The sequence below is a fragment of the Canis lupus genome, chromosome 25, assembly GCF_011100685.1.
Source record: "Canis lupus familiaris isolate Mischka breed German Shepherd chromosome 25, alternate assembly UU_Cfam_GSD_1.0, whole genome shotgun sequence".
NCBI classification, from domain to species: domain Eukaryota; kingdom Metazoa; phylum Chordata; class Mammalia; order Carnivora; family Canidae; genus Canis; species Canis lupus.
This window is the reverse complement of record NC_049246.1, coordinates 44,932,483-44,957,747: the sequence shown is the minus strand read 5'-3', so window position 1 is coordinate 44,957,747 and position 25,265 is coordinate 44,932,483. Positions and strand designations below refer to the sequence as shown.

The following is a 25,265-nucleotide window of genomic DNA, read 5'->3' as shown; positions in this document are numbered from 1 at the left end:
TCTCCTTGAAACACTGAAAGAATTCACTGGCAAAAATTGTACGGGCCAAAGCCCTTTTGGAAGGTAATCCTCCACTCTCAGCTATAAGTGTTCTTATAAACGCAAATCTCTTCTACATGCACCACTGTGATTTTTTATTTTATTAGCGTGTTCTGGCTGGCTCATCCCATCCCCCCTCATCAGAGCTGCCAGCTTGTTTTTACCTTTACAGAGAACCAGGCTCTACTTTACCAAAAATGGAAATCGCTAACTGTGGACTGATGTCTCACCTTGAATCCTTTTCATTCTCTGCATTTAAGCGATTGGCTTCCTGGGCTTTCTCAGCCATCCACCGGGTGACCAGCTCCTGATTCTCTTCAGTAGTTTTCCTCAATTTCTCCTCCAAAGCAGTAAACGTGATCTGCAGAGCATCATATTCGTCCTTCAGGGTCTGGTTGGCCCTTTCGAGGTCTTGAAGCTTACTGCGTAGTTCTTGGCACTCCGTCTCCAGGTCAGAGATCGTCTGCAAGCATTCTGCAATTCTGAAAGTAGGATGTGGAGAACAGGAATGGGGCCGCTCCAGAGTCCCGTGAGGGAGCTGGAGTACCTGGCCAGGTGAAGCTCTGTGAGTGTGGGCCCCCAACAATAACCTCAGCCATGACACCAGATGCCACGTAGGACTCTTTACGTTTACAAAGATCTCACTTAGCCAAGACCAGCTCTGGTGGTTTATAGGACAAGCCCATCAGAAGAGGAACTACTGGGGATCCCTGGGTGGCTCAGCAGTTTAACGCCTGCCTTTGGCCCGGGGCGTGATCCTGGAGTCCCGGGATCAAGTCCCACATCGGGCTCCCGGCATGGAGCCTGCTTCTCCCTCTGCCTGTCTCTGCACAGCCCCCCATCATGAATAAGTAAATGAAATCTTTAAAAAAAAAAAAAAGAAGAGGAACTACTTAGGGTGAAATTCACCTAGGTGATCAATGACTAGAAAAGTAGGATTTGAAGAGGGAACTTTTGATGCCTAAAGAGTAGTAAGAGGGGCTTAAAAGGAGGCTAGAAAATCTGCACATTCCATCGGTTCTATCACTCCATGAACAACGATGTCTTTCTAAGCCTCTAAAGATCCCTGTCTACAAAGTGAGGGAAAAAGGCATAGATGAAACCCAGACTCCCCTCCAGCTCAAAGGTCCTAGGATTTGGAATTCCAGGCTTCTCCCCCGATCAAGAATTATCCTGCCCACAGACTCATCCCTGTTCCTAGGGGCCACACTCACATGCCCTGGCCCCATCATCATAGAAGATGCCAGCTCTCCTATGCAGTGGCCACAGGGAGAGCCATGAATGCTTTGCAGATCCTCACAGGGGTCAAGGGTATTTCCCAGGGGCATGCTGTGAACCTGGAAGACTGAGGGCCCCCTCCTTGCCTTTGCCATCCTTAAAGCAAAAAAAAAAAAAAAAAAAAAAAAAAAAAAAAATCCTAGGCTGCATGTGCACAGAAATGGCACTCTTGAGGAGTCCCATGTGGTAACCATTTGCCGGCAATCACCACGGGCCCCGCCCACAAGAGTAGAGTTAACAAAAAGTGCAACCCCATGACCAGCCCCCAGGGAGGTATCGCAGGTATCGTCTCTACTCACTTTGCTTCATTCATCTGCATCTCCCTGTCTTTCTGCTGCATTTGGTTATTCAGGTCAATCACCAATTGAGCTAACTGAGGGAAGGAAAGAGTACTTCTGTCAGAGACATTTCAGGACCTCAGTTGGAAACTAAACAACAGGGGGCTCTTTTATTTTTAAGGGGAAAAAGGGTGCCCTATAGGATAGGGCCAAGACACCAGGAAGAAACGAGCTCAGTGGCAGCAAGGAGGACCGATGGGGATGCTCATGGGAACGTGTGCTCTTCCCTGCTCAGGCAAGGAGGAGAAGTGCTACAGGTCACTGCCAGGTTCCTGCTGAGGACCCGTCCGAACCCTTACCCTAGCCACCTTTCACATTCTCTAGCTGATAAAGTGACCAATTCAGCTGCACTGATGATAAACTGCATTTTTTTCATAATTTGCCATCAAATCGCCACCCAGGATGATCACAGCCCAGGACTTTTTCATTCTTCCTAATGAATTTTTCAGAAATTGCAGGGTTCATTTTCAAATGCTTTAGGAAGGTATCAGTGACACCAGCCTGGAACAAGCAGCAGGCTCCTTTCCTTCGAAGCTTCTTCACTTGCACCTTTCATGCCACCTGGGAGGGTGACAACCAACAGGTACCTTAGCAGCTTGCCCTCCTGCTGATGGGAAAGCCCTCAGCTCTCCCAATGGTGCATTCCCAGGGAGAAGGCGGTGTCACATGTAGCCAGGATGGCTGCACATTCTAGTGTAAGCACCTGCCCACCTGTGTCCCTCCTACCCACCCCCTACCCTACCCCATGGGACCTGTGCAGAGCAAAGGGCAGGTAGCAGAAGGCAGGTGGGGGCGGGGGAGTGGCGGTGGTGGTAGCTCTCAGTACCTCCCCGCGCTTCTTGTGTAGTTCAGTCAGTTCTTCCTGGTGTCTGATCCTCAGCTGGGCCATTTCCTGTAGCTGACCGTCGTTCCATGCGCCATCGTGTCCAGGACTAAGTCCCCAGACCAGGCAGAGGAAGAGAATATGCAAAAAAAGAAAGGAAAGGGGGAAAAAAAATCAGACCCCAAACCTCTTCAGTTGGGCAGGGAAACAGTAACTTCAGATTTGGAACCTGTATGTGACAACACAGCCAACAGAGCAGTTTCTCCAGGCTGATGCGTTCTATGCCACTACAAACCTTAAGTAGAAAGCAGGAAATGTGAGAAACATGGTAGAACAGACCAACCACAACTCAAAGCGCAGGTTATATAAGGAACAAAGCATGGGATCTAGATGAAGTTTAGGTAAACGTGGAGGAGACAAGGTCCAGTCATTCAACAAATGTTTGACAGCCAACTATGAGCCAGGCGCTGACCTTGGACCTGGGGAGAAGACAGTGAACACAAAGCTTTGCTCTCATGTGGCTGATAGACAGTTAACAGCAGACAGATGATGACTACAGTGAACACAAAGCTTTGCTCTCATGTAGCTGATAAACAGTTAACAGCAGATAGATGATGACTAAGTAAATAGATGAGGTCCAGTGGACAGACATGCCATGAAGAGAAACTAAGCAGGGTGAGGAAGGGGACGGAGCAAGAGGGGTCCTGGTCTGTGCAGAGCATTCAAACAAGGCTTCTCTGAGAGAAGGACATCACTGCAGGAAGCCACGTGGTACCTGGGAGCTGGGCCCTCGTGCACAGAGGGAACATCAAGTGTCAGAAAGGCCTGGAGAGGGCAGCACAGCTGATACCCTCGGGAGAAAGTATGAGTGGAGCTCCACGTGCAGGAGGGTAGAGAAGATGGTCAGGGAAGAGGTGGGGAGACCATGCAGAGCCTCCCAGGCTCCTCTAGGGACTGTGGCTTTTACGAGGCATGACTAGAAGCCACCATAGTGTTGTGAGCAGAGGAATAAGTTAAGTTTTAAAAGGATTGCTATGGTTGCTGGGTGGAGAGCAGACTGCATTGGGGTGGGGTGGGGGGTGCAGGGGGTTGAGACAGGGAGCCCAGTTACAGTCCAGCTTAGATGAAGGTGCTAGCAGTAGAGGCAATGAGATGTGGTCAGATCCATCCTGAAGAGAGAGCCCACAGGATTTGTCTTTGAGTTGCTGTGGAATCTGAGACAAAGATAAGAACGTGGACTCCAAAGCTTTGGGCCTGAACAACTGATAAAATGCAGGTGCCACCTAGAGATGGGAAGGACTAGGGGGAGGAGCAGGTTTGGGAAGAGGCCTGAAGAGTGCAGTGTGGACACCAGAGGGGGTGTGTGGAGAGGAAACCAGGTGTCAATCTACACGTCAAGTATGGAGTCTAAGCCAGAGGTGGACAAGCAGAAGCTGTCAGCAAACGGATGTGAAGCCACCAGAGTGAGTTCAGACACCCTCAAGATTCAATATAGTTTGGGAGATTTCCGAGGGGTTTGCATCCTAGGTCAGAAACAGCAGGTGACTGAACTGTGGTTTTTCAGTTCAGGACTGGATGAGAACCATCAGATGAAAGACATTTAAACCACTACCCAGGGGAAGCACAAGGCAGAGATGAGGAAGATGCTGGAAAAGTAGGACACCAGCACCCATAGGGAGAGGGAAGAACAGCCTTTTCCACGTGCCCTATAAAAAACAAGAGGGGAAAGGGAGCAGTGTGACACTCCCTCCTTACTTCACCCTTGAGATCTCAAGGTATTTTTATGATATGTTCTAAGCACATCCTAATACCTCATCCTTTGAGGCAACCTAATACTTACCCAATCTTCACGCATGAAACAGAAGCCAAGAGATTAGAAAATGGAACACACTGTACAAGAAGCCATCCTAAATTAGGCAGAAGAACTAGAAATTACTTTCATGAAATCCTCTTATATTAATGCAAAGCACAGTGAAATATGCAAATGTAAAACTAGTCCCTTCCTCTAAAGAGCCATCATCAGGTCACTCACTACATGCCTGGTGGTGGAGATAGATGACAAAAACTCCTGAGCAGCCATGGTCTAAAGCAGTGGTTTGCAGGATCACCTAAGTACAGGTTATGGGTCTTACCCCCCAGTTTCTGAAACAGTAGGTCTGGTGTGGGCCCAAGATTCTACATTTCTAACAACTTGCCAGATGCTGCCACCTAGGAGCCACACATAGAAAATGACTGAAGTCAACTATTTCTGTGCTGAAAGCAAAGGGATTAAAACACTTCTGAAGGGACTCAGATAATTGATCCAGATAAAGCTTTTTAAGCACGGGCTGTAGTGTGTTTTAAGAATAACTGGGATGAGATGGGCAGAACTTAAGGAAACAGAAGGGAGAAGGAAACAACCAGGCCCGTCTTCCGTAAACACTCTTATGGCACCACCAAATACTGCCCTGAGCTGGTCTCCCTCAATGGACTAAGGGACAGATGCAAAAGAGACTGTGAGTAAAGAATGAATGTGCCTGAGTGACTACCAATGAGGAAGGGCAGGACACTGTGGGAAAAAGAAATCATAGATGACTTGTGGAAAATAAGGACACCATTAATAGAAACAAGGCGGTCAGAAGGAGAGGCCTGATTAGAGACTCAAGCTTTTAGGAAAGGAAGGATCTCTAATTAAATTATCATTCCAGTGATATTTAGTCAAAAGAATTGTAAATTTGCTTATAGCACCTTACCAAGCAAATGAGCTTGGCTGACCAACAAAGGACAGAGAAATATAGTCACGAAGAGTCTAACTAGATAGAAACAAAATGTTTCAAGTTTTCAGCTGATTGAACTTAGATGAAAAAGGTAAAATGGCTTTTTCTCTACCTAAAATTCACCAAAACACTGCAACTGATATTTTAAATACTACAGTAGGCCTCCCAGGGCCACAACCAGGAAGGATCTCTTGAGTTTATTATTAGGCAAGAAGAGAACCTGGGCTGAGCCATCTGTTCCTCTTGCCCACTCTGGTCTGCCATGAGAGCATCTCTCCAGATGAGGAAACACGGATGACAGGCACTTATATAGCAGATTTAGCTATGGGGATAAATAAATTCGGCTACCTCAAATTTCTGAGTTTAAAAAAACCCTGAAATTACTACCAACCTGTTTTTACAGTTGCTAAATGTTGTCTGAATATGCAAAAAAGTATGTAGATTCTAGAGCAGTAATGGGTCCTGTTCCCATATGGACCCTCAAATTTAATGTACAAACATGATAAACATCTGGAAAAGACAGTAAGATTATAGAATGATTCCATTTATTTATTTTTTTTTGAATTTATTTATTTATTTATTTATGATAGTCACACAGAGAGAGAGAGAGAGAGGCAGGGACACAGGCAGAGGGAGAAGCAGGCTCTATGCACCGGGAGCCCGACGTGGGATTCGATCCTGGGTCTCCAGGATTACGCCCTGGGCCAAAGGCAGGCGCCAAACCGCTGCGCCACCCAGGGATTCCGAATGATTCCATTTAAGCTGCTTTTTTTTTTTTTTTTTTTTTTTTAAATTTTTTTATTTATTTATGATAGTCACAGAGAGAGAGAGAGAGAGAGAGGCAGAGACACAGGCAGAGGGAGAAGCAGGCTCCATGCACCAGGAGCCCGACGTGGGATTCGATCCCGGGTCTCCAGGATCGCGCCCTGGGCCAAAGGCAGGCGCCAAACCGCTGCGCCACCCAGGGATCCCCATTTAAGCTGCTTTTGATGAAGTCTAGCTTTTGGATTTTTCTGGACCATGACCCTCAAAAAATAGTTTACACGAATAACCCATGTAAACACATCAAACTCCCTACCATGAACATCTATGTCATATTTAGTGAAACAATATTCTTTCTATTAAAATGTGGATTTGGGCAGCCTGGGTGGCTCAATGGTTTAGCGCTGCCTTCAGCCCAGGGCATGATCCTGGAGACCTGGGATCAAGTCCATAGGGCTCCCTGCATGGAGCCTGCTTCTCCCTCTGCCTGTGTCTGTGCACCTGCACCCCCGCCCCCCCCCGCTCTGTGTCTCTCATGAATGAATAAAATCTTTAAAAAAATAAAATAAAATGCAAGTTTTTCCTAATCTTCCTTAAAAAAAAAAAAAAAAGAAAGCTTGCTACAACCTGCTAGCTTAATTTCATATTCTATTAAAATATGTTGAAAACCACTAAACTAAAATAAAAAGGCTCAAACAGACCTGGGTTGTATAAAAAGTACTTTATGTTTATGCACCAGTCAATCCTTTATTAACAAGATCTACGTAAATCTTCTTAAGAATGCTCACTGTGTGATTATTTAGAAAAAAATGAACCCAGTAGGCTGAAGGAGGAATTGGCCCAGTTACCCTCCGTGAGTCACTTCTCAGGCTTACAGCACCTACTGATAAGACTGCTGGGTGCATACATACCCTCAAAGAAAGAATTTTGGTGACTTGGCCTCACAAGTTCTTATTTGAGAGGAACTGACAAAAACTGGAGCACAGAAAACAGTACTTGGCTTGCCTCTCAATTAAAGAAGTGACAGGTGATCTGAGACCCGTTTCAACTGAAGAGACACAAGCAACACAGGACAGTTTCAAAATACCTTATCTCATGCCTGTTGGGGATGTCATGCTTTTCAGCTTGGAGCTTATGGGCCAGCACTGAATGAAGATCTGACTTTTCTAGCAACTTGTTATCTATTAAAAAGGAAAAGAAAAAGAAATAGATTATTTAATAGGTTATTTATTATAACCAACATACACCTTATTACTACTTAATATCCTATAAATATTTGGACCAAAAAAATAACCGAAGACAACCAAGTCAGTTTCACTTTCATTAGGTGTCAAAGTACTAGGTGCTGCACAACAGCAATTGTAGCAACCGTACAAAACTCAGAAACATACGCTCCTTCAATGCTTCTTGGCCTAAGCTCGAGTGGCCCAGCCGAAGGAACCTGTGGAAACGCTCCTGCAAGAGTGTCTCCTGCTTACCTATATTTATCTCAGGAGGAAGAAAACAAAACAGAAAACCAAACACAGCGGAAAAACGAAATGTCATGCACCTCAAGGTAATATGGGAGTCTTACCTTTTTACATTTGGAAAATTTCATTTTTAGATCAGGGCACTAGAGGTACAAATAGGAAAGTCCCTGACCTCGAGAAGCTCAAATATAGCAGAGGGTCAGGTATAACAAGGATTAGAAGAGTGAGCTTTACTCATTTGCATGGATGGTTGTACAGGTGAAGATGACAGAATCCAGGCAGGACGGCTTGCAGAGTGATCTGGTTAAGTGGCTTGAAATGAAAGTTGGAGCCAACACATGAAAGCAGAATGAAAAATTCAGGCCTTTTCTTAATGGCAGTGGTGAAAAAATAGATTTTAAAAGCATGCAGTGATATGAAAAGATGTTTACCAGTAAGTAAGAAGTCAAAGATTAATCTGAAGTTCCCTGCCCAAGCAATGGGCTAGAAGATGCTAATGTGTCAGAGAACACAAGAGCAGAGAACCAAAGGAAGAAAATGAATTTTCTTTCTGAAAGTAACAAATGTGACAGAAAAGGTGGCACAGGACTTCAAAGGACGAGAAGCTAGGAGTGACAGTCACACAGGGACTGGCAAGGTGGGAGGGGCACTAAACAGCACAAAAGATTGATCACGGGAAACCTGTAGAACAGATACATTTGATGGGGGTTGTCACAAAGCCTTCAAGTCTGAGATTAGAACTGCTCTAGAACAAAATTTTGATAGGGTTTATGCTAGTGAATATTCCTGTTGAAAGGGCTTATCATTCTTCTTCAAGGGTCTTGAGTTCCACTTCTCCTTTATATACAGAAATGGAACTCGTGGACAGAAACAGAAATACTCTTTAGGTTAATTTAATCAATCAGGATAAGGAAAGTGGTTCCAACCCTGATGTTTATTCACGTCAAAGGACTCTAAAAAGACCTTCAGTACGTCACACCAGACTTGGGTGCCCTGTGACATTGGGTCTTTCAAAGGACAGGAGGTATCCAAGAGAGATCCTGCCTAAAGGTTCCTTTCACTAAAGAGAAGGATCTGGCTGAAGGGACACTGTCACTCATCCTTAGAGTCTCTTTTCATCTCTCTGTTTAGGCTCAGATATGGGTTGCACTTGACTGGCCTGGGAAGGCAAGGAGAGGAGTGCCGGTGTTCTACAGGCTTACTGGAAGTGACCCCCCAGGTGTCAATCGCTGAAAAAAACTTAAAACAGGCAAAGGCTGTCTTGCTCTCCAGCCCGGACTACCTCTCAGGTCAGTCTGGAGTCCTAGCCCCTGGGGCACACACTACTCAGTACAGCTATTTAATGAGATTTTTCCTTCTCCAGGATGATCTTCTGACATTTCTCCTACATCCCCCACCCGCCTGCTGCCCCATCAAAATGACCATTTTCTTTTCTTTTTTTTTTTTAAGATTTTTAAAATTTACTCATGAGACAGAGAGAGAGAGAGAGAGAGGGAGAGGGAGAGACAGAGACAGAGAGGCAGAGAGGCAGAGACACAGGCAGAGGGAGAAGCAGGCTCCATGCAGGGAGCCCGATTCAGGACTCGATCCCGGGTCTCCAGGAGACCGAAGGCAGCGCCAAACCGCTGAGCTACCCGAGCTGCCCAAAATGACCATTTTCAATGCAGAAAAACCATTCAATCTCCATCAATGCAATTAGAGCAACTTCTGTTTATTACACAGACGGCTTTCAAAGCACTTATGCACAGTTTTTATGAAGCAGGTAGGGCAAGCTTCACCTCCATTTTATAGATGCGGTGAACCAGACTCAGAAAGCTAAGTGACAAGACCAGTAAGGTGTGGAGTCAGACTTCCAGCCCAATGGGACTTTGTGTTGTAGCTTTTAAGATGAAGCATTCAATAAACATCTAACCATTTACGTAACCCATATGGGAATCATGTTTGAGTGGAAGGAACCTTCTGTGCTGCTGGATGCTAGGATCTCTGCGAGTACAAGGAATTAGCACGAGAGAGCGGCTCATCATCCCCCTTTTCTTCCCATCTTTGTTAAGAGGGTGGGTTCAGTGAAAGCAAGGAAGGGTCATTTCTTGGGAACAAAACGCAGAAGTTCTAGGAGTCATCGAGTCGATGTTCAAATCCAGGCTCCCATCCCAATCTGCTGTGCCTCCCCAAAAGGAGCTTCTTAATCTCTCTTCAGCGTTAGTTTCCTCACGTGTAAAAAAAGGGCAGCAACAGGACCTGCTTCCCAGAATTTTTAGGAAGATGAAGTGAAATAACACACGCCACGTATTTACCCAAGCACTCAAACTAGTTTGCACGTTAGAAATACTTGGGGAGGGGCAGCTCCGGTGGCCCAGCGTGTGATCCTGGAGACCTGGGATGGGTCCTGTGTCAGGCTGCCTGCATGGAGCCTGTTTCTCCCTCTGCCTGTGTCTCTGCCTCTCTCTCTCTGCGTGTGTCATAAATAAATCTTAAAAAAAAAAAAAAACAACTCGGGGAGGGGCACCTGGGTGGCTCAGGTGGCTCCGTGGCTGAGCGTCTCCCTTGGGCTCAGGGCGTGATCCTGGGGTCCCGGAATCAAATCCCACATCGGGCTCTCTGTAGGGAGCCTGCTTCTCTCTCTACCTGTGTCTCTGCCTCTCTCTGTGTGTGCCTCTCATGAATAAACAAATAAAATCTTTTAAAAAAATGTTTTTTTTTTTTTTTAAGATCCAAGTGATGCTAATGTGCACATCAGCTTGGGAACCACCGATTCAGCACAAACAGAATTCAGTAACGGGCGACTCCTCTCCCTTTGAACCTCATAGACAACAGAGCTCCAGGCTTACTCCAACGGGGTAGATGGGACCCGAGTGTCCCCCCGCCCCCGTCCCTCCCCAAGTGTGTCATTCATTAGTTAGTTACGACGAGTCGGGGAGGGGACCCGGAAATGCTCATTAGGGCTAGTCTGGACGTCGTCCCGGCCAAAACGGGCAGCTCAAAACGGGCAGCTGCCCAAGAGCACCGAGGCGGCGCCTCGAGGAGAGGTTGGAGGAATCCGAGGCCGCACGTCTCCTCACGCTCAGGGGGACAGACAACGTTAGTGACGCGAGTTAACGCCTCAGGACGGTGATCGCCTCAGGACGGCGACCGCCTCAGGACGGTGATCGCCTCAGGACGGCGACCGCCTCAGGAACGCGAGCCCCCCCCCCCCCGCCCCAAAACGGGACGTTTCTGGAGCCTGTTCAAGTACAACATTAGCACCGCCGCCGGGGTTCACCAGCACGAACGACGCCTGCTCACGAAGAACACACGGTTCTTGGAAAAAAAGACGAGGGGCGTCGGCCTCGCGGGCGCCGCGGGGGCTCGGCCTCTGCTTCCCGCCGGCGCCTCGCGGGCCCCGCCCTCTCGCTCCCCGTCCCCCCGCCCCCCCGCGCCGCTCACACTGCAGGATGATCTCTTCGAACGCCTGCCTCTGCAGCCGGTCCCGCCGCCTCAGCTCCTCCGAAATGTGGCGCTTCCAGCGGGGGAAGTCGGCGGCGCGGAGGCCCGACGACATCTCGCGCGCTGCCCCGGCGCCTGAGCGCCGCTAATCCGAGCGGGGGCCGGCAGCCGCGGGCCGCAGCATGAGCGACCAGCGCACGCCGGAAGGGCCGGCGGCCCACACCTCGCTGCCACACACCGCCCCGCCAAGAGCCGTCCGGGACCGTCTTCCGGCTCTTGCCGGAAAGGGCTGGGGTCAGGGCCGGAAAGCCCGCCTCCTCACCCGACGTCTGACGCCGCGCGCGCGCACGTGACCAGGGGCGACGCCGGGCGCTGGCTAATGACGCGCTCCCGAGGCCGGAAGCGCGGGGTGCGGAGAGGCGGCCGCTGGGAGGCGTGCGGGCTGCGCTGGAGTCTCCGCCGCCGCCGCCTGTCGGTTTACGCTTCGTTCCCTTCGCTGCCTTCCCCCGATTTATATTTTTCTTGGTCGGACTTCCTTTCCTTCATCGCTTCCGTTGACCAGCAGGAGGGGGAGCCGCTCCCCACACCGGAGATGAGCAGCCTCGCTGAGCCTCAGTTTCCTAGCCCGTGAAGTGGGGGCCCTGATGGTACCGACCTCAGGGTTGGCGTCAGGATTAAAAGGAATAACCTGTGGAAGGCAGCGAGCACGACGCCTGGGTCACCGCAAGCCTGACTTCACCTGCCCCCCCCCCCCCCCCCCCCCCCGGTATCTTCCTGCCCGCAAAAGTCGGGCTGCTTTAGACTTTTGCAAAGTGCCCCCATTGCCCTCGGGAACAGGTGTTTTACAACGAAGAAATGGAATGCAAAGAACCGTTAAAAGAAAAATACCAAAAAAAAAAAAAGAAAAAAAAGAAAGAAAAGAAAAGAAAAATACCATTAGGTCGACTCTATTACTGGTTAGAAGCCTGGGAATGATCCATATGACCTAACGGTAAACGGGTTCTTCGAAGGTAATCGAAGGGTGGGGACGGTTTGCCAGGAAATCTTGCAGATGGTCCGTGGACGACAGGCTCTTGAGAAGATAGCAGCTGTCAACTCAGTAGAACGGGAATGGTGTGTGATCAAATCATCCAAACTCCGTTTACCTTTAACAAGTTGGTGAATCTGCGTGAAAATGGAACACCCCCGAAGTAGGAGGCCAGAGGATGATGAAAGGAGTATCAGAGCCTGGCTTCTCATCCACTGTGGCTCAAGTCCAGGGTCTCCTTTAGGGACAGATTTAAAAAAAAAAAAAAAAAAAAAAGCCTTTCCTCTTCTGTGGAGCCTGAGACACTTCGTTGGCAGTCAGTACTGAGTGATCTGAATTTGTAGGAAGGACAAGGAAAAGTCAAATACAAGAGACTCGGAGCACCTGGGTGGCCTGCCTGCAGCTCAGGTCATGATCTTGGGGTCCTGGGATGGAGCCCGGCTTCAGGCTCCCTGCTCAACAGGGAGTCTGCTTCTCCCTCTGCCCGTGCCTCTCCTTCTGTGCTCTCTCAAATAAAATCTAAAAAAAAAAAAAAAAAAAGAAAAAATATCGAAGGAACTTATTCATATACTGAAGAAAATGAGAGAGCAATGTTCTGAAAGTCACCGAAAATGCCTCCAAATATAACAGTGGCATCAACCTCAAAAGACCATATAGCACCAGATCTTGACGGTTGAATGTGCTGATTTTCCAGACAAGATTATGATTAAAACATGCTAACAGGTCTGCAGAACCAGTGATTCCACTTGGAGAAACTTGTGTTAAATATTTGGACTAATGTCCATATCCAGAAGCATCTGTCATAGTATTGTTCGTAATAGAAAATTGGAAACAGCCTGTATTTTAAACAATAAGAGGTTAAATATTGTGTATTTATTGCTCAAAAAAATGTTTCTTTTTTTAAAAGATTTTATTTATTTATTCATGAAAGACAGAGGGAGAAGCAGGCTCCACGCAGGGAGCCCAACTTGGGACTCGATCCTGGGTCTCCAGGATCACACCCTGGGCTGAAGGCGGCGCTAAGCCACTGAGCCACCTGGGCTGTCCTCAAAAAATGTTTCTAATAAAAACAGGGTATGGTGTAAATCTAATTTATGTGAAATGAATGCATCCTTGGCTCCTTATGGGCAAACCTTGTCAAATGAATAGAGAAGATAATCTCTAAACTAAGGATACTAAGCTCTGCTTGGGGTGCCCTCTCCCTAACCCACCAGCTTTATCTAGTACACTGCAGCCACGGTGGGCCCTTTTACTCCTTTCCACACACCCTACTCTCTCCCACAGCAGGGCCTCTGGATTTATTGTGCTTCTGTCGTATGCACCTTATGACTTCAAGTTAATTCCTATGCATTAATTCTCAGCTCAGTAATCACTGCCTCATAGCCTTCGATAAAAGACCTTCACAACTAGGTCAGGTCTCTACATGTGTACCTCCTATGGAGCAACAATCACAGCTGCAGCTTCATGTAGTTATATCATTACTTGATGACGGTGTGTCTCCCCCCAGCAGATGGTAAACTCTGCAAGAGTTACAAGATGGTAAACCCAGCAGGAGCTGTGTATCCTTTTTGCTCAACATAGCCATAGCCAGCAAGAGCATGAAGCTTGTTATATATTAGGCTCTCAGTAAATGCTATTTATTTTTTTAATATTTATTTATTTATTTATTTATTTATTTATTTATTTATTTATTTATTTATGAGACAGAATGAGTGAAAGGGAGAGGAAGAGAGAATCTGAAGCAGGTGCACTGAGCAGAGAGGCTGATGCAGGGCTTGATCCCATGACCCCGAGATCATGACCTGAGCTGAAACGAGTTGGACGCTCAACCGACTGAGCCACCCAAGTGCCCCAGTAAATGCTGTTTAATCAATGAATGCAATATATGAAAACACCAATAGTTTTAAACTCTTGGTGTTGGTATCGCTGGTGTGTTTTTGTTTTCGTTTTTGTGTGTAATTGACACATTTTTATTTTACTGTGGTTTTTTCTATATCTTATATGTTTTCTAATGATTACCCATTGCACCTGTTTTACATATGCAAGAAAAAGTTATAAAAATGAATGTGTATTTATAAAACCATTTATTCATCAGGGTGCTGAGCTCTGTGGGAGATAACTAGTAAGCATGAACGCTTCTACAGTGTTAGAAGCCATGAACTCTTCTGACTACTTCACGCACTATAATTCTTTTAATCCTCCTAACACCCCTACTTGGTAAGGTTATTGTGAGATACTGTTACCATCTTCATCCTTATTTCCAGATGAGGAATCTGAAGCATGGAAAGGCCAAATAACTTCACTGAGGACACCTGGCTAGTCTGTGGCAAGACCTGGGTTCAAACACAGGCTCCTGACTCGAGCATCTGTACCCCATTGTCAGGTGTCTTACAGCTGATATCGCAGTTTGACTTGACTAGAATATGTAAAAAAGAATAAAGTGATGTATAGTTAATCCCTAAATTAGACAAAAAGGAAGGCAATCTGGTGAAGAGCAATGTTTGATGTGGAGGCCCCAGGTGTATTCCCAGGACTTGAGAATGCCTGGATGGGGATGAGGTTGTCTGAATATTCTGAAGACAGATAATGAGTCTGAGGAGAAAAGCTTTTGGTTTTGCTCCATTTAGTAAGGAGTGTTGAAAGGATTCAGCATGCTTTGCTGGAAAGCAACATCTATGAAATGGTTTTTGACTGCCTGTTATGGAAGTAAGATGAAGCAAAATAGCCCAAGATTCTTGTAGTAGTGTGTTAAGCAGCACAAATTTGCTCACAGAAGAGAGGAAGAAGCATCACTCACCAAAGAACCTTCTTTGTGCGAAGTCTAGTATCACTGAAGCTAAATATAATGAGATTTAACGTAACAGCATCTCCACTGTCAAAAACTTCCCAGAGACTTTCACCCTAACCATCAATGCCTACACACCTCATCCGTGAGATCCAATTCAATGGCTCCAATTCAATGGATTGCAAGTCCAACTTTCAGACAACTGTCCTGTTTGCTTTGGTCCTTCCCCTTCAGGTCTTTCTGATTTCCTTTATCTTTCAATCAGCAAGTGCAAACAGTTGGGTCCTAGTGTGGGCGTGGTACAGGGGTGGAAGACAGAGGGCCCAGGCTTGGATCCCGATCACAGAGCTCACTTTTCAGGAAGGGAGATCTGAATGTGCATTATTTAAGGTTGTAAGGGATATAAAGTAACAATGAGGGCTGCCTGGGTGACTCAGTTGATTAAGCGTCCACCTTTGGCTCAGGTCATGATCTCGGGGTCCTGAGATCCAGCTCCACATCAGGCTCCCTGCTAAGCAGGGAGCCTGCTTCTCCCTCTCCCTCTGCCCCTTCCCCCACCCCCACTTGTGCTCTCTCTCAAATAAATAAATAAAATATTTTTTTAAAAAGAGTAAAAATGGGCTGGCCAAGAGGCAGTGCCAGGGTTTGACTCTTCCCTGTTCTTTTTTTCTCTTGCTTTTATTCTTTTTTCAAAGATACTTTCTTGTTTGTTTTAAACTGCTGGTGATCTTTAATTCTTTATTTTCACTCCTTTTCAACTCTTTCCAAAATTAGATCACTAGAAGTGAAAGTAAGCGGAGTTAACCATGTTACTGTGTTAACTGTCTACTGTATAAACATAGAAGCTGCTAGAGTAAACCAAAGGATGGTCAAGAAGCCAACCAACATAGGTTTTCAGACATCCTAATGATCCCTCCAAATATTGCTTTTTTTATGGCAGTAACCATGGCCCCTTATAGGCATGTGGGGGTGTTGCTTAACACTTTTATCCCTTGGCTTTTCTTCATTCTCTTTAGTGTCATTGTGTTTGTATATATATAGATTCTACAGGAAAATTTCATTATAAAGAATCCCTAGACTCTGCACCCAGATTAAACCACACACAGTTCCCAGTCCTCTCTTTATATGTTGACACTTAGATTTCATATCTTTTTTTTTTTTTTTTTTAGATTTTATATCTTAACAGTGGCAGTGTCTGAGCTGGGTATTTTCCTTACGCCCCAACACAAGCTTTATAGCAAAGCTGGATTTTCTTAGAGGAAGTCCGTGTTATCCCTCCTCTATATTGGCAGCCAAGTCCTGGAACGGTGGCTGGAGGGTTTGACATGGCACATCTCACAAGTTGGGAATGTGGCCCCTGCCTAGAGAGGACGTTTCTGGGAAGTCAGCTCCCTTGGTTTACCTCTTTGATCTTTAAGGAGATGATTAAATTTCTCCCAGACACTCCCGCCGTCTCCTACTGTGATTAACAGCCATATTTTAGGGATCCCTGGGTGGTGCAGCGGTTTGGCGCCTGCCTTTGGCCCAGGGCGCAATCCTGGAGACCCGGGATCGAATCCCACGTCAGGCTCCCGGTGCATGGAGCCTGCTTCTCCCTCTGCCTGTGTCTCTGCCTCTCTCTCTCTCTCTGTGACTATCATAAATAAATAAAAAAATTAAAAAAAAAAAACAGCCATATTTTATTGAGTGATTTTTACATGCCAGGCACTGTGCTCTACATGATTGAACTTCTTTCTTTCTCACCTTACATATTGCAGGTGCTGTTAATATTTCCTTTTACAAGTGCAAAACTGACACACAGAGGTCAAGTCACTTGTGCCATGTCATCAAGTTAGTAAGAGGCAGAGCTCGGATTCATTCGAGGCAAACGGACACCCTGATGCCAGCCAGGAGGAACACACACCTCCCCCAGGTAACCATGCTGCTGGGCTATGTGTCAGCACATTAGGGTTGTGGCTGTTTTTTGGGTTTTTGTTTTGTTTTGTTTTTTTTCTAGCATGAGATAGAGTATCAGAATGCTTTTTTTTTTTAATTTAAGATTTATGTATGTATTTTTGCGGGGAGGAGGAGCAGAGGAAGAGGGAAAATCTCAAGCGAACTCTCCACTGAGCGTGAAGTCCAACGTGGGGCTTGATCCCAAGACTCTGAGCTCAGGACCTGAGCTGAAACCAAGAGTCGGCCACTCCACCCACTGAGCCACCCAGGCGCCCTCAGAATGCTTTTGATTACAAGCTAAGAAGTGCCATTTGAGCTTCCTTGAGGGAGAGGGAAGGGAGCTGTGGATCTAGGGCGTTGCAGGGACCTGGTAGCGGGGAGGCAGCTGGACACCAGGAATCAGTGGACCCAGGATGCAGATCCTATCAGAATGCTCAGCCCTTTGCACCTGTTTCCCTCTGTAAGTTGCCACTTCCTTTTCCTCTTGTCTGGCAGGTGGGCTCCTTTTGTTTTGCAGTCCTCCCACCCGGGTGGTGAAGACGTGGCACCTCCAACAGCCTGTCAGGACAAGCAAGCCGTGGACTTTGCTGATATCTCCCAGCCCCAGGTCTAAACTCCTGCTAGTGGGTGTGGTGGGCCAGCAGATGCCCATGTCTACCGATCAGTGGGGCAGAGGGGCAGCACCAGCCTTCTAGGACGGCTCCCCTGGGTGGAAGGGAAGGAGACTTCTCAGAAAAAGGGAGATAGAAGACACAGCTTCTGTGTAGACAGCCCAGCCCCCTATTCTTGTTTGAACAGATTCTGTCCTCCTGACTACATTCACAGCATTTCCCCGTCCCGTCCCTCGTGCCACAGATGAGTCCCAGGAGAGGTCATAGAAACCCTTGCCAATCACTGTTCTCCACAGGAATTTTTAAACTGGATCTGGGAGACAGGGGAAGTCTGAGGATATGCATCAGCTTACACTGGCTACCATGCCCCCCCACCCAATGTCTCATGAAAAGTTTAGTCTGGAAAGAAAATGGGGCAATCACACAAGGAGAAGAGGAGACAAGAAGCCAAGAATCTTGATGGCATTGGAGCCCCTGGTTCCAGCCACTCCTGAAACTAGCCCGGCCCAATTCTATCCCAGTCCGGTTAATTGAACCCATATATTTTTGCATTTCACTAAAACTGGCTTACATTGTATGGAGTTTCTTAGATTTTTTTACTTTTCAGGAGGAAGGAGCATGCTAGCAGGGAGCCCGAGGGAGAGGGAGAGGGAGAGAGAATCCTAAGCAGGCTCCATGCCTAGCACAGAGCCCAATTCAGGGCTCAATCTCACAACCCTCAGATCATGGCCTGAGCCCAAATCAAGAGTTGGACACTTAACCAATTGAGCCCCTCAGGTACCCCAAAGTTGGGTTTTTATTTTTGCTTGCCATCCAAAAATCCTGATTCATACATCAGACAAGGGATGCCTGGGTGGCTCAGCAGCTGAGCGTCTGCCTTTAGCTCAGAGCGTGATCCCAGGATCTGGGATCAAGTCCCACATCGGGCTCCTTGTGGGAAGCCTGCTTCTACCTCTACCTGTGTCTCTGCCTCTCTCTCTCTCATGAATAAATAAATAAAATTTAAAAAATACATCAGACAAACCCAAGAAAGGACTACGGCTGGGCAGGCAAAATGGTAGGGCTCCCACAGGTGGACAGTGAGTCAGGCTTTCCCCTGTACAATCCTGACAAACACACCACTCTTCTCACCATGCACTTTTGGTGTTAATCAGCACCCCACTTCCAGACTTTGGGGGGAAAAGTGTCTGGATCTGAAATCTCCTGAACTTCCGAGTGAGTTCATCTCTGTTCTAAATAATAGTATTTGTCAGTGAAAGGAAATTTTCATAACCCAAAAGTTACAATTAGAAATATTAGGATAGACCCGGAATATGGGAAAATACTGTTGCCATATGTTAGAACTATTTTCTCTTCCCCCTCAACGGAAAGTGAAGGGACACCATTTCAACCGGCGCTGTTGGGAGTGACTCACGGGGTATTAATAGCTGTGCAGGCCTAGCAATGCTGCTGCAGGGAGAGCAGACAGCAGGGGAGTAGGATTCGGACTAAGTAAATAAGTAAATATTGCTTGTCATGAGATATGGATCTTTGCTGAGATATCAAGTGAACCTTTTGTCTTTAAAAAGACCTAAAAAAAAAAAAAAAAAAGACCTAAAGTGGGCAGTCCGGGCGGCTCAGGGGTTTAGCGCCGCCTTCCGCCCAGGGCCTGACCCTGGGGACCCAGGATTGAGTCCCCACCGGGCTCCCGGCATGGAGCCTACTTCTCCCTCTGCCTGTGTCTCTCCCTCTCTCTCTCTCTGTGTGTCTCTCATGAATAAATAAATAAAATCTTAAAAAAAAAAGACCTAATGTTGGGGGGGGGGCCCTGGGTGGCTCAGTTGGTGAAGTGTCTGCCTTCAGCTCAGGTCATGATCTTGGGGTCCTGGTTTTCAAGCCCCTCCGTCAGGCTGTCTGCTCAGCGGGAAGCCTGCCTCTCCTTCTCCCGCTCCTGCTCTCGCTTCCCCTGCCTGTGCTCTGTGTCAAATAAATAAATAAAACCCTTAAAAAAATAAAAAGACCTAAAATTGAAATAGCAGTCTGTTCTGCAAATCCCAGTGCCCAAGCACTGCCTCCGGGAGGCAGATCCCCAAATAAGGAGGACCAGCCAGGGACGCAGTGCCCCACAGAGATGGGGCACAGGGCTGACCCCTTTGTGGTGTGTGACTCACAGGCATTCCAACATTTCATCCCTGCAGCTCTTCTTTCGATAAGGAAAATGTTCTATCCCATCTAATGCCCTGGGTCTTGGTCTCTTAAGCTTTCCCACAGTTAAACTGCAGAGCTCCCTAATCCTGTCAAAGACTGCATGCGGACAAAAGGCTTCTCCAACTCCCTGGGTAACCCCAGGACTTCCCTTGCTTCCCGGGGAGTGTGGGGCTGTCCAGTCCAGGGCAGAACGATGGAGCCAGAATGATGCAGGATCTTCGAAAACCTTTCATCGCCCTCCGCTGCAGCTACCAGTGATCCAGTCCAGCCCTTGCAGAATCTCAATGAACTAGAGATTTGGAAAGGGCTCCTCTGGTCTTTCCAACCTGCCTCTGAAGTCTCCCAAGGGTCTAGACATTAGTGGTGCACCACTTGATCACACCCTCGTGTGCAAAGTGGCCCACGCCCTCTGGTCCCCAATCTCTCTGTGTGTCACTTTCTCCCTCTGCCTCTGTCTCTCTCCCTCCCTCCTTCCAGTTTCTTTAATTCTCTTTACCTCTCTTCTCCCAATGCCCTGTCTCCTTGGGGGTCCAACTTGATCTCCACCCCTGTGAAGGTTGTTTTTCAACCATTTCCAGCTCCATTTCCTCTCTTAGGAGTGTGTGTGTGGGTTGGAGGCAAGAATCAGGGGACCTCCCGCTGTGCTCGGGACAAGGGCATGGGGAGAAGTATCTCACAGACAGGTCTTTGATTCTTGCTAGGGTCTCTCCTGTGACCTGTTAAACGGTAAGTGTATCTTTGTCCTTGCAGGTCTGTTATAGGAGCCCTACTCCCCCTCTACACCTGCTACTTTACCCTCAAGTTACCAGCTTATACATGCAAGAAAGAGAGTAAGGTACGGTCTGCAGATTTGTAAGCAAGCCTGAGCGTCAAGGATGAATTTACACTGGGAATTAGAATGATAGGCAGTCGTAAGTCAGCATCGTGGTGGCAACCATACTAGGAGGATGTCAGCCGCAAGCCACAGAAACCTTAACCTGCAATTTAAACCAGGGATCGGCAAAATATGGCCCATGCACCAAATCTAGTTTGCCTTCTGTTTTCTTACAGCCTTCAGACTAAGGAGTTTTGGCATTTTTAAATGAAAAAAGGGCCTGTGTGTTGACCTTTGAACGTGTGCCTCCAGCCTCTGTGCTCTGGATCCACCACCACACCTAAGCTGTGTCCAAGCTCCCTCGGATGCCCCAGCCAGTGACCGAGCCCCACGGAGACACTCCTGAGACAGGGGGAGACTCCTCTTCTGCCTCCAGGGTGCTGTCAGGGACTGAATGTGTCCTCCTGAAATCCCTGTGTTAAAGCCCTAACCCCCAGTGTGATGGTGTTTGGAGGCGGGGCCTTTGGAAGTTCACGAGGGTGGAGCTCTCCTGAGTGGGATTAGTGCCCTTTAAGAAGGGACACCTGAGGGCAGCCCCCGTGGCTCAGCAGTTTAACGCTGCCTTCAGCCTGGAGCATGATCCTGGAGGCCCCAGATCAAGTCCCACGTCGGGCTCCCTTCATGGAGCCTGCTTCTCCCTCTGCCTGTGTCTCTGCCTCTCTCTCTCTCTCTCTCTCTCTCTTATGAATAAAATAAATAAAATGTTTAAAAAAAAAAAAAGAAGAAGGGACACCTGAGAGGGACACCTGGCTGCTCAGCCAGAAGAGCATGAGACTCTTGATCTGAGGGTTGTAGTGTGAGCCCTATGTGGGGTATAGAGATTACTTCAATAAAACTTAAAAGAGGCACCTGAGTGGCTCAGTTGGTTAAGCGTCTGCCTTCGGCTCAGGTCATGATCCCAGGGTCCTTGGATTGAGCCCCACATCGGGCTCCCCACTCAGCTGGGAGTCGCTTCTTCCTCTACCATATCCCCTCACTTGTGCACTTTTGCTCCCTCTCTCTCCCCTCTCAAATAAATATTTAAAAGTAAATAAAACTAAAAAAATATATTAAAGAGAAGGGACACCTGAAAGGTGATCTCTCTCTCTCCCCATGGCTGTCAGCAACCCAGGAAGAAGGCTCTTGCCAGACCTAGAATCTCTGGAACCTTGATCTTGGACTTCCCAGACTCCAAAACTATGAGAAATAAATGTCTGCTGTTTAAGCCCTCCTCACCACCCCCAATCTATGGTATCCTGTTATTAGAGCCTGAGCTGGTGAAGATAGACTCTCTGTCGGCCCTGAGAGGACTAGCCTCAGCCAGCGTCCCCCCACCCTCCCCTACAGGCATCTCCGTCAACAAGGTTCTCATGTCTAGTCCTCCTTGTCATGGGATGCTCAGGGTACCAGAGGAGGTGGTGATAAAACCCAGGGGCCAGGAGAAGGCTGGGGAGGGAGGAAGGAGCTGCCAACTGCTGGAGACCTTTGAGGGGTCCTGCCCTTCCCCGAGTCCACTTCCCTTTCCCTCTGACCCATCACGGGCCTGGTGGCTGAGCTCCTACCACACCACTGGACCCTTCTACCAATTCTCTCTTTGAACCAGCAATGGACACTTGACCCACGCGGGCCCACGTTCCTCTTCCGGGGGCTTGAGTGTGGGGAGCTGGACCTCAGCGTCTCAGGTGCAGCCGTGCCAAGACAAGGCAAAGCCAGAGAGGCCAGGCATGGGCAGAAGAGCCGATTGTGGACAGGAGCGAGGAAGAGGTGAGCAGAGGAAGCGTCCAGAGAGAGCAGGGCCGGGGCAGAGCTGCCCACCACCCACGCCCTGTTCGCAGCGCCGGGGCCTGCTCTTCACCAGCTGGTTTCCCTTCTTGTAAGCAGAGAGCCTTGACTAAAATGGAAATTTAGAACTTTCGAGCAGGAAAACCCCTTAGACGTAATTCCATCAAAGAGATTGAAAGCAGAAAATGCCTGCCCTGACCTGCTTGCCTTTGCCAGGATGTGAGGAAATGAGCCCCTGGGATGCTCCTCCTGGTCCTAAATGGAGGGGGCGGGGGGCTCCTGGCAGAGCGAAAGGGGCTCTCTGTGCCCTTCCTCGGGCCCTGACTCATGACCCTGGAGGTGACGGCCCCTCACCGACAGCGTGGCGGTGGGTGGCTGCCTGCCTTCCCTGCCACACCCCAGGTGACCTCTGGGCAAGGCCTAGAAGGCAGGTCTCCTACAGGGGTGGGGGGAGTCTGTGGAACCTTCTCTGCCCCTCCCCCAGCAACCCTGCATTCCCATTTGTGGTGATTTCACAGCATCCCTGAGATCCATGAGTACAGATTGGCTTTACCTTCCAGTGACTGAATAGCACATTTCTGTTCATTTTTCCAAAGTAAATGAAGTCTGGGTGGATATTTTTATGGGGTGGTAAGGGAAGGTCTCTGCTACAGAAGCACCACCTCCAAAACCTGAGAACTGCTGATAACCCTACAAGCAGTGTTCCTGCTAAAACTCAAAACACGAAATCTTCAAATCCCAATTCGACTGACCGCTTGTTTCACGGGCCAAAGCTTTTTTTCTTTCTTTCTTTTAATTAGTGATTGTTTCCTCTGAAAAATAAAATAATCATTGTTGATGAGTCTATGGTAGAAAAAAACCTTTAATTTTGGTTGATTTTTAGTGAGTGAAGTTCAAAGACAAAGAGTATCAAGAGAATTCAGAGGATTGTTTATTTTTTGGGGGGAGAATTTTGAATTTTGAATTTTTGAACTTAGAGAATAAAATGGTGATTAACATGACTCCAGGTTAAGAAGAGCCATGTTGGGGGAGGGAAAGTTTCCAGAACATGATTCAACTGTCAAAAGTACACAAAATCAGCGATTCCAATTATAAGACTAAATGCCAGCATTCTATTTGTTGGGCCACAGGGAAAATGTGACAAGACTTGTCCTTGCACATGTACACACATACACACACACTCACACTCATTCAAACTGACACGCACACCATGTTTTCTGAAGCCTGTTTCTGCCATGGTTGGTGACTGCATTCCAGGAGGAATGGCTTATTTATTTTGATGCTGGATTCAGATCCATTATCTGACTCAGGGGCAAAGTCAAGTTTTATGAAAAAAATGCAAACAAATGGCGTTTCAGCCTGAGTCAATAGAATGTTTTTGACAGAGCAAATGACCTTTTGTTACAGAATTATCTGAGGATTTCTAAAATGCCTTAGAGACCCAAAAACACATTTGTTACCAGAAGTACAATTTCTTGATAGAATTGTTTTCAAAAAAAAAAAAAAAGAAGAAGAAGAAGAAGGGCAGCCCGGGGGACTCAGCGGTTTAGCGCCGCCTGCAGCCCAGGGCCTGATCCTGGAGACCCGGGGATCAAGTCCCACGTGGGGCTCCCTGCATGGAGCCTGCTTCTCCCTCTGCCTGTGTCTCTGCCTCTCTCTCTCTGTGTGTTTCTCATGAATAAATAAATAAAATCTTAAAAAAAGAAAAGAAAAGAAAATTGTCATTGTTATAGAAAGTTAAGCCAGAGAAAATGTTTAAGGGAATTGCCAGCTCACCCAAGGAATCTACTTCTCTCCCTCTCTCTTCCTGCCATTTTAGTTCCGGCTGGTTTCAAAAGACCTCCCCTCCCTGAATTTCAGATTACTTTGGTGAGACAGGGTTCCAGTAGAATTCTAACTCTAGCAGATTAGAGGTTATGAAGATAGCTAAATCTGAAAACAGCTGGCCACACACTTTCCATCAGCTGCCACCACTGTACCTTCCATCTGTGCTGTAGAACGTTCGTTGTGACCACATCTTCACCAATTTTGGTAGTGCCATAGGAAAAAAGGTTTGCTAGTTTGATAGATGATAATTGTATCCGACTGTTGTTTTGCTTTGCATTTCTTTGCTAAAATTGAACATTTTCTCATCTATATGTATTCCTCATCCATTCTCTTTGGGGTAATACCTGTCTACATTCTTTGCCCATCTTGTCCAGGCGGCAAGTAAACAATTTCCTATGTGTTGCTTGTGGGGGGAAGGCCAGGAAGACTTGATTTTTTAAAAATATGTTTTTCAGGATTTGTCCAAGATACTCTTTTTTGTCAGGCAGATAGAATGTGGGTATCCACCTGGTCGCTGGACTTCTGAGTGCCTGCCTTGGGAAGCATCCGCCCAGGATGTTGTGAAAATGCCTCACTTCCTGTTTACTGCGAGTTACATTATGTATCTTTGAATGAGAAGTTTTGCTAAATAAGGTGTTATCATGGGGGGAGGGTGCAGTGGGGGGCATGGTTTTCCCAAGTTGAGACTCGTGATCAAGTTATTTGAGAAGGGCAAGTAGAAGTTTAAGTCCTCCAGGACAGCAGCTGTGTTGGGCAGGACACAGGGCCCATTGTCATGGCGACTTTACATTCATTTAGATCCCAAAATCTAAAATAGCCCAAAATGCTATCACCCATGTATTCCTGGAGGTAGGAATACCCCTCCTGTGGGCCCCAGGGGTGTAGGGATGTAGATGTATAGAGCCTTACATCTAAGGATTGGCTAGAGCCCTTGTGTATCACCTGTTTCTTTTTTTTTTAAAAGAGATTTTATTTATTTATTCATGAGAGACACACAGAGAGACAGAGACATAGGCAGAGGGAGAAGCAGGCTCCCCACGAGAAGCCCGATGTGAGACTTGATCCTGGGACTCCAGGATCATGCCCTGAGCCAAAGGCAGATGCTCAACTACTGAGCCACCCAGGCATCCCAATATATCACCTGTTTCTTAAGGCTCTTGACCTTCTCTCTTCTTTGGGTCAGGACCCCTTTGAGACTTAACAAATTAATTCAGCAAGCATTTGTTAAATGCCAAGAGATATGCCAGGCACTATTCCAGGTGCTAAGGCTAGACCAGTATTTCTATCCTTAAAGAGTTTCCATTCTAACAAGGAGAGACAAGCCCCAAACCCTGAGCATGCTAAAGAAGCAAATTATGTACATGTGCGGG

General features: G+C 47.3%; 1 protein-coding gene and 1 long non-coding RNA gene across 11 annotated transcripts in view; one reads left to right on the top strand and one right to left on the bottom strand.

Moving 5' to 3' along the window:
- ATG16L1 (autophagy related 16 like 1) overlaps positions 1 to 11,146 on the bottom strand; it is a 39,177-nt gene extending 28,031 nt beyond the window's left edge. For 2 of the 5 annotated variants that reach the window (XM_038574222.1, XM_038574226.1), the window contains exons 1-5: positions 10,889 to 11,145; positions 7,084 to 7,177; positions 2,482 to 2,587; positions 1,617 to 1,690; positions 270 to 521 (exon numbers count right to left, since the gene is read on the bottom strand). In XM_038574222.1, coding sequence (XP_038430150.1) covers positions 270 to 521; positions 1,617 to 1,690; positions 2,482 to 2,587; positions 7,084 to 7,177; positions 10,889 to 11,003 — 641 coding nt within the window. In that variant the 5' untranslated portion in view covers positions 11,004 to 11,145. Of the gene's footprint in view, positions 1 to 269; positions 522 to 1,616; positions 1,691 to 2,481; positions 2,588 to 7,083; positions 7,178 to 10,888 lie in introns of all 5 variants that reach the window. The other 3 variants (XM_038574224.1, XM_038574223.1, XM_038574225.1) reach the window with 3 other exon arrangements.
- Positions 10,902 to 20,920, top strand: LOC111092487. Of its 6 annotated transcripts, none has more exons than XR_005378840.1 (5): positions 10,902 to 14,934; positions 16,458 to 16,612; positions 17,131 to 17,242; positions 20,184 to 20,268; positions 20,484 to 20,920. It is a non-coding gene; the product is annotated as an uncharacterized LOC111092487 (long non-coding RNA). The 6 variants fall into 6 exon arrangements; XR_005378839.1 differs by having other exon boundaries at positions 16,739 to 17,242; XR_005378842.1 differs by lacking the exon at positions 20,184 to 20,268.
- Positions 20,921 to 25,265: the final 4,345 nt, after the last annotated feature.